Source organism: Oryx dammah, unplaced genomic scaffold, assembly GCF_014754425.2.
Source record: "Oryx dammah isolate SB20612 unplaced genomic scaffold, SCBI_Odam_1.1 HiC_scaffold_17, whole genome shotgun sequence".
In the NCBI taxonomy this organism is placed as follows: Eukaryota; Metazoa; Chordata; class Mammalia; order Artiodactyla; family Bovidae; genus Oryx; species Oryx dammah.
Window position 1 is genome coordinate 46193764 of NW_024070201.1, and position 9374 is coordinate 46203137.

Sequence of the window (9374 nt, forward strand, 5' to 3'; positions counted from 1 at the left end):
TATTTAGCTCATCATTCTCCTTCCAACAACATTTGAAGTTTATTCTTATTTTCCAAGTCCTTATCTGATGTTTTCTTTACTAAGTTTGTCAGCTGTGTATCCAGCAATGCATACGTATGTTCACTAGAAAACTTATAAAAGGTGTAAGGTGAGTATTCAATACCTAGAAGCTATGTCCATTAACATCCAGCTGAATAAATAAATAACTGTGGTCTGTTCAAACAAAATATCAAGTGAAAGAAACAAAATCATACATATTTATGATTTTATTTATATAAAGTTCACCAGCAAGCAAAATTCATCTGTGGTGTTAGAAATCAAGATGATATTTAACTTAGAGAACAAGAGTATAGGTAATGAATGGATAGGATATGAGAGGGTGATTCTGAGGTGCTGTCAAGGCTTTAGCTCTTGACCTAAATGGCAATTACAAGGACTTGGTGAATTTTCATGAAGCTGTACACTCATGATGTATGCTCTTTTTTTGCACACTTATTGTGTTTTAATAAAACACATATTTAAAACAATATGTCTTGATTGTATTCACCCATCTCCCTAAACTGTGAAACGTTTTCTTCCTTGCCTCCTATGCTGTCTATAGCTTACTTCCTTTTTCTTTCAGAAGTATGTTAAATATAGTGCAAATATATGTACTTTTATACAAATTATATCAAATAACATAATTAAGATAACCATAAGGAAAGTTATAATAAAAGTTAAAACTTTTATCTTGAACACCCTTTATTTTAACTCATAACCACATCTTCATTTCCATTCTCTTGACTGGGATAGAAGGAGGAGGAGAAGGGAACAATAGAGGTTAAGATAGTTGGATGGCATTACCGATTCGATGGACATGAATTTGAGCAAGCTTGGGAGCTGGTGATGGACAGGGAAGCCTGGCATAATGCAGTCCATGGGGTCACAAAGAGTTGGACATGACTGAGAGACTGAACTGAACTGACTGGGGTAATCTCGTATAAATAATTAAAGAAATTGACTTGAGTTAACTTATTTAAATTAGTGTGTAAGTCACTGAGAATTTACTTGTTCTTTAAAAAATTGTTTTTCTGAGCTATAAGGGGCATAGGTATTGTATAAGTTGAAAATATATGAGATGTATTACTAAAACTCCAGGATTTATTTATCTATTTGTTCCACGTTCATACTCTTAAACAACATGAACCCAAATCCCCCATACCCCAAACTCTGGTAACCACCATTCTACTATCAGTTTTCATGAATCTGGCTTTTTCCGATGTCACATGTAAGTGATACCAAATAGTAATTATCTTTCTGTGTCTAACTAATCTCATCTAGCATAAAGCCTTCAAGATTCATCCATCTTGTCACAAGTGACAAGACTTTCTTTCTCATGGCAGAAAAATATTCTGTTGTGAAATATGTGAATTGAAGCAATCAATGAAAAATACCTGTGATCCTGATATATTTTTTAAATTACATATATATGAAGGTAAAGAGACACAAGATCCTAATAGCATGCATTTTCTTACTGTTGATAGTATGTACTATTTAAAAATGTTTTTACTGCTGCATTTTTCTCTTTTTAAACGGAGTTTAATGTTTTAGAATTCAGAATAAAAACAACTAATCATATTATAAAATCACACACATATAGATTTTGATTTATTTTTAATTGCCTTAGGTAAGAATTTCCAACTTGTAATCCTAAATGCTGGATATTTGTACCATAGGAATTACTTCCTGGACTTCTCTCATTCTGGAACCAGCTCGTTGGGGTTTATTTTTTCCAAATATTTGAAACTTTGTATCATGCCCTCCCTTAGGGTTCTATGGTCTTTGGGGATTTAAGCCCCATTTCACATTGAGACTTGGGAGTCCTAAGGATGTGAGATTAAACCTGTTTCCCGTGGGAAGTCTGCTAGACTAAGCACTTCAGATCTGTGGTCTATAAGGTGAAACCAGGGTGCTACCATCATGTACACTCCTGAGCCCTCTCCTTGGCATGAGCACCTTACCCATTCCTTTCAGTCTGGATCTACCGTGTGGGTAAGGTAATGCCTTCCAGATTCTAGGCTTAGGACAAAGCATTGTCTTGTTTCATTCTACTGTGTCATCACAGGCATAGAGGGCTTTGCCCTGCAGAGTAGGTTATTTGGTTATTTCTTGGTCAGGGAAAATTTAGGAAGAACATAATCCACCTTCAAAGGAGAGATAGTACTAACAAGGAATGTGTGCTCTTTTGTGGGTAGGAGAAAGACGAGACTCTCTCAAAACGTTTAGAGTAGAGAGAATGCTTTTTTTTTTTAATTCACATTTATAAACTATGGCATAATAGCAGAGACAGAGAATTAGACACTAATAACTCTAAGATGACTTATATCAGGAAAGATAAACAGGTACATACCTTTCCCTTGAAGTCACTAGCTCAAGCTTCCCCATCACCTTTCCTTTCTTCAGTTCAGTCATACAACTTGCAGTCATCCAATCTGATTTCAATTTGCTTATTTTTTAAAATCCAGGTGCTATCTTCATTCATGGGTAAAATAGGGAGTAGATTTGGCCCATGTATTAAAACAGCATGCAGGTCAGTAAAGGTATATGATAAACATAAAAGAACTTTTGGTACAGGTCTGCAGGTTATCATCATCTTGAAAAAGGGGGTAAAATGTGAGGGTAGCAGAGAGAAAAAACGGTGACTTTCTTTCTTTATTTATTTTTTTTTACTTTATTTTACTTTACAATACTGTATTGGTTTTGCCATATATCAACATAAATCTGCCACAGGTGTACACGGTGACTTTCAAGTTAAGAATTTGTTTTGAATAAAGAAAGGGGTTGTGTTTCATCAGCATTTAGTATAGAGAGCACAAAATTCTGTATCTTTTGGCAAATTTTAAACGTATTGGATCTTGGCTAGATAGAGTGGTTATCATTGCATTCACTTCAGTTCAATTCAGTTCAGTCGCTCAGTCGTGTCCGACTCTTTGCGACCCCATGAATTGCAGCACATCAGGCCTCGCTGTCCATCACCAACTCCTGGAGTTCACTCAGACTCATGTCCATTGAGTCAGTGATGCCATCTAGCCATCTCATCCTCGGTCGTCCCCTTCTCCTCTTGCCCCCAATCCCTCCCAGCATCAGAGTCTTTTCCAATGAGTCAACACTTCACATGAGGTGGCCAAAGGACTAGAGTTTCAGCTTCAACATCATTCCCTCCAAAGAAATCCCAGGGCTAATCTCCTTCAGAATGGACTGGTTGGATCTCCTTGCAGTCCAAGGGATCTCAAGAGTCTTCTCCAACACCACACTTCAAAAGCATCAATTCTTTGGCACTCAGCTTTCTTCACAGTCCAACTCTCACATCCATACATGACCACAGGAAAAACCATAGCCTTGACTAGATGGACCTTTGTTGGCAAAGTAATGTCTCTGCTTTTCAATATGCTATCTAGGTTGGTCATAACCTTTCTTCCAAGGAGTAAGCATCTTTCAATTTCATGGCTGCAATCACCATCTGCGGTGATTTTGGAGCCCCCCAAAAATAAAGTCTGACACTGTTTCCACTGTTTCCTCATCTATTTCCCATGAAGTGATGGGACCAGATGCCATGATCTTCATTTTCTGAATGTTGAGCTGTAAGCCAACTTTTTCACTCTCCACTTTCACTTTCATCAAGAGGCTTTTTAGTTCCTCTTCACTTTCTGCCATAAGGGTGGTGTCATCTGCATATCTGAGGTTCTTGATATTTCTCCCAGCAATTTTGATTGCAGCTTGTGCTTCTTCCAGTCCAGCATTTCTCATGATGTACTCTGCATATAAGTTAAATAAGCAGAGTAGCAATATACAGCCTTGACGTACTCCTTTTCCTATTTGGAACCAGTCTGTTGTTCCATGTCCAGTTCTAACTGTTGCTTCTTGACCTACATACAGATTTCTCAAGAGGCAGGTTAGGTGGTCTGGTATTCCCATCTCTTTCAGAAGTTTCCACAGTTTATTGTGATCCACACAGTCAAAGGCTTTGGTATAGTCAATAAAGCAAAAATAGATATTTTTCTGGAACTCTCTTGCTTTTTTGATGATCCAGCAGATGTTGGCAATTTGATCTCAGGTTCCTCTGCCTTTTGTAAAACCAGTTTGAACATCCGGAATTTCACGGTTCACGTATTGTTGAAGCCTGGCTAGGAGAATTTTGAGCGTTACTTTACTAGCATGTGAGATGAGTACAATTGTGCAGTAGTTTGAGCATTCTTTGGCATTGCCTTTCTTTGGGATTGGAATGAAAACTGACCTTTTCCAGTCCTAAGGAATCTAATTAAATTCAAAGATGAATTTAAATAATAAATAAGTAAATATATTTAAATAAGTAAATGGTACTGCTCCTTCTTTTTTCTGCAGACATAGATGAATACTCGAGTTGCTATACAAATTGGCTGTTTATGCACAAGGTAAAACTAAAATAGCCAGAGGAGGCACAGAAGACCCTTATGCTAAATGCTGAAGGGTGCATTGTCTAGCACTTGGTGGATGCTTAATGACATTTCTAAAAAATTTAACAAATGGAAGTGTTTAATTTAAACTCTATATACTTGAAATATTCAATGTCAATGATAGCATTATGTATCACTAAAAAAGTAAATTTGATACTTCAAGAAAAACATTTAGAATAACAATAACAAAAACTGAAACTGTCTCAGAGAACTTAGAACTTTCTTTTCTGGATTCAGCTTTTTCTTGACATTCCTCTGCAAAGGATCATGGAAAGGATTCTTCATATGCTTGACAGAATTTTAGTCTGTGTCTCAGAATCTAAATTCCTAAAAATTGCTGTCCTGGGCCATCTCTAGAGAAACAGCATAAAGGTTTTTTAAAAACTGAAAAGCATGCCTTCTTAGGTCCTAAGCAGTACCTGATTCATTTTGATTTTGAGGGGATGGGTGCTGAGGTCAAACAATAATCTGAATATGCCTGTTTTCCATTATAAACAGCCAGAGGCAGCAATGGGTACTGCATACTATTTTCAACAAATGGCTGCCTAGTGCGGGATGAGGGAACAGGAGAAGCAGCAATAACATTAGTCCCTGTACTTTCCATCAGGTCCTGCAGGCTTAGACTTTTGGATCAGGTAATGGCATGTATTATCATCAAGAAGGGAAAATGAGGTGGTAATGTATAGCACAGACGATGTGGAATGCTTTTTGTAGTACTGTGTGTTGCATTGCCTCTTTCACTGAAAAAAAGCTCAGTGCAAGATCAAAAATACACTTTGAGGTGGATCTCTCTTCCTGTTTTAGTCATTGTACTTGCAATACTTTTCTCTAGTCTGTCTCCTTAAAACTTCCCTAGAATCACAGGCAAAAATAAGGAAGTGGGAGAGATTCTGGGTAAGTCTGAATAGTATTTGTAACCAGTTTACCTTCACCTTTGAAAGAGAAAGTATGGATCATCCCACAATCATCCCACAAGCCAGTCCTCTTGTTCTTTGCATAGAAGATGACTGGGAAACTGGGCAAGGAGAAATTTTAAGAAGCAGGAGACGTAGAGATTCCTAGTTTGAAACACAGAGGCTCATATTCCTCCAGAGAAAACAAGCCAATAAACAAACACAAAAACAAATAAATGAGAAAATAAATCATTGATCCACAGCTTGTTAGCTTTTGTAAAGGATTTGTTTTAGTGAAACGGACGTGAAGTCTGAGATAGAAAAACCTAGATTTCACTTTGAATTAATCACTATTATCTTTCAGTTCAGTTCAGTTGCTCAGTCGTGTCTGACTCTTTGCGACCCCATGGACTGCAGCATGCCAGGTCTCCCTGTCCATCACCAACTTGAGGAGTTCACCCAAACTCATGCCCATTGAGTCAGTGATGCCATCCAATCATCTCATCCTCTGTTGTCCGCTTCTTCTCCTGCCTTCAATCTTTCCTAGCATCAGGGTCTTTTCAAATGAGTCAGTTCTTTGCATCAGGTGGTCAAAGTATTGGAGTTTCAGCTTCAGCATCAGTCTTTCCAATGAACGCTCAGGACTGATCTCCTTTAGAATGGACTGGTTGGATCTCCTTGCAGTCCAAGGAACTCTCAAGAGTCTTCTCCAACACCACAGTTCAAAAGCATCAATTCTTCGGCACTCAGCTTTCTTCACAGTCCAACTCTTACATCCATACGTGACTACTGGAAAAACCATAGCCTTGACTAGACGGACCTTTGTCGGCAAAGTAATGTCTCTGCTTTTTAATATGTTGTCTAGTTTGGTCATAACTTTCCTTCCAAGGAGCAAGAGTCTTTTAATTTCATGGCTGCAATCACCATCTACAGTGATTTTGGAGCCCCCCCCCAAATATAGTCAGCCACTGTTTCCACTGTTTCCCCATCTATTTGCCATGAAGTGATGGGACCAGATGTCATGATCTTAGTTTTCTGAATGTTGAGCTTTAAGCCAACTTTTCACTCTCCTCTTTCACTTTCATCAACAGGCCCTTTAGTTCTTCTTCACTTTGTGTCATAAGGATATCTCCATATCTGAGGTTATTAATATTTATACCAGCAATCTTAATTCTAGTTTGTGCTTCATCCAGACCAGCGTTTCTCATAAGGCAGGCAAATTAAACATCCTGACCCTGTCCTTGTGTCAGGGAATTTAATAACAGTAACTTACCCTGGACTCTGGGTTGGCTGGTCCTTTTTGAAGGAAGTGACATTCTGTCTCAGTATTCAAAGAAGATATATCAGGAAAGCTATATGGTGGATAGGTTTTCAAGTAAGGGAAGTAAATTGAACAAAGTCAACATAGGCTAGAGGTATATGCTGTAGTTGAAATTTGCAAGTGATCACCAAAGTTTAAGCATGAAATGCTAAGTTGTGGGATACTGTGATCATATAATACATCATCCAAAAGAGGATACTCTTGGGTGCTTAAGGAATGGAAAGAAATAACATGGGAAAGAGAAGATAAAAACTAAAGTTTACTTTATTTAATGATATGCCAAGAAATTTGAGCTCTATATTCAAATTGATAAGGAGACTTTGAAGATTACCAAGTAGGATTAAAATGTCTTCAAAAGTATCTATAGAAAGTATTTGCTTTGAAAAATACAAAAGGTTATGCAAACAAATGACTGGATGTAGCTGGTGGTCTTTAAAAGACAGCTAAGAGTGGTAATAGGAAGGAAGGACTGATATTAAAATTATTTCTGGATTAAAAATATAGCTTTTCACCTGTCTAAGGACAGAATACAGATAATATACGTGCTGAGATGACCTGGACAAAGTAAGAACTAAGATACTTTGAGTTATAAGGAAATATATATATCCAAGATAAGCTAGGGGCACATCTGAGGAGGTCACAAAGATGTTGGTAGATCGTGCGTTAGACATCATTATCTAAAAATCAGAACTCAGTAATGGAGCTTATTTTAGAGGCTGAAATGATTTAGTCTTGGACATGAAGAACTTAAACTGTCTGTGGAAATTTAAGATGGAAATATCTAGTATGTATTTAGAAGGGATACTCATGAATTGTGACATATATTGCTTATACATTACTTGTCTGAAAATTATCTTTATGTTAGTTACACCTGAGGTTATGAATCTAGTTTTGCTTGATATTCAACATTATTCTGGAGAAGGCAATGGCAACACACTCGAGTACTCTTGCCTGGACAATCCCATGGATGGAGGAGCCTGGTAGGCTGCTCCATGGGGTCGATGAGAGTCGGACGAGACGGAGCGACTTCACTTTCACTTTTCACTTTCATGCATTGGAGAAGGAAATAACAACCCATTCCAGTGTTCTTGCCTGGAGAATCCCAGGGACGGGGGAGCCTGGTGGGCTGCTGTCTATGGGGTCGCACAGAGTTGGATGCGACTGAAGCAACTTAGCAGCAGCAACATTATTCAATCTTTCTCTACCTCAGTATCTTCTTTTATTTGCTGACAAAACAAAAACTACAGTTTTGCAATTGTGGCTCTAAAATTACATATATATTGTTTACAAAACTTTAAAAATATTCTTTAATATTTATTTATTCAATAAACTGTGCATTTTCATAGTCACTATTATTCAAAATTGTTGGTACTGTTATAAACATAATTTTATGCCAAACTGAAGTTTACCTTCTCAAGGATGATCTAAACTAAATTTACATATTATTTTGTTTCTTCTTCTAGGGTACAAACTTATGGATGGAAAAAATAGAGTCTTTTTATTGAATTAGTTATGGTGGTTTCCAACAATTCATGTGTGCCCCCCAAATATTTTATTCTTAATGGAATTCCTGGTCTGGAAAGAGTACATGTATGGATCTCCCTCCCATTCTGCACAATGTATATCATCTCCCTTGTGGGAAACCTTGGCCTTGTGTATCTCATTCACCATGAGGAGTCCTTACATCATCCAATGTATTTTTTTCTGGCAATGCTCTCCCTTGTTGATCTCTTTACCTGTACCACTACTCTACCCAAAGCACTCTGCATCTTCTGGTTCAATCTCAAGGAAATTAACTTCAATGCTTGTTTAGTCCAGATGTTCTTTGTCCATGGGTTCACAGGTGTGGAGTCTGGAGTGCTCATGCTCATGGCTCTGGACCGCTATGTGGCCATTTGCTACCCATTGCGCTATGCTACCATACTCACTAACCCTATCATTGCCAAAGCTGGACTTGTCACCTTCCTGAGGGGTGCATTGCTGATGATTCCTTTTCCATTCTTGGTTAAGCGTTTGCCCTTCTGCCAAAGCAATATTATCTCCCATACATATTGTGACCACATGTCAGTGGTGAAGTTATCCTGTGCCAGTATCAAGGTCAATGTCATCTATGGTCTGGTGGTTGCCCTCCTGATTGGAGTGTTTGATATCTGCTGTATATCTGTATCGTACACTATGATCCTTCGGGCGGTGGTCAGTCTCTCCTCAGCAGATGCTCGGCAGAAAGCCTTCAGCACCTGCACTGCCCATATATCTGCCATTATTGTCACTTATGTTCCAGCATTTTTCACTTTCTTTACTCACCGTTTTGGAGGACACACTATTCCCTCTTCTCTTCACATCATTGTAGCTAATCTTTATCTTCTTCTTCCCCCAACTCTCAACCCCATTGTTTACGGGGTAAAGACAAAACAGATTCGAGACAATGTCATAAAGCTCTTGCAGGGTGAGAAAAGCACAAGTACTCAGGACAATTGAAATGAGATAGAATAAAAATGAATGAAAAACAACAAAGAAGAAACTCATGTGTGATATTGTGTCTTTTCTATGATCTATGATTTTTGCAACTACAGTGGGAAAAGTTACAGATTATTCTGGATTTATATTGTAGTGACTCCCCATATTTTTTCCTCTATCATTAGTTTGAACCAAGTCATTGATATTGGTTGATTATAACTTTCCTCATAA

General features: G+C 37.9%; 1 protein-coding gene across 1 annotated transcript; it reads left to right on the forward strand.

Moving 5' to 3' along the window:
* The first annotated feature begins 8198 nt into the window (after positions 1-8198).
* LOC120875888 (olfactory receptor 52N5) lies at positions 8199-9164 on the forward strand. Its single transcript, XM_040257644.1, has one exon. It carries the CDS (start codon positions 8199-8201, stop codon positions 9162-9164), a length of 966 nt encoding a protein of 321 aa, XP_040113578.1.
* Positions 9165-9374: the final 210 nt, after the last annotated feature.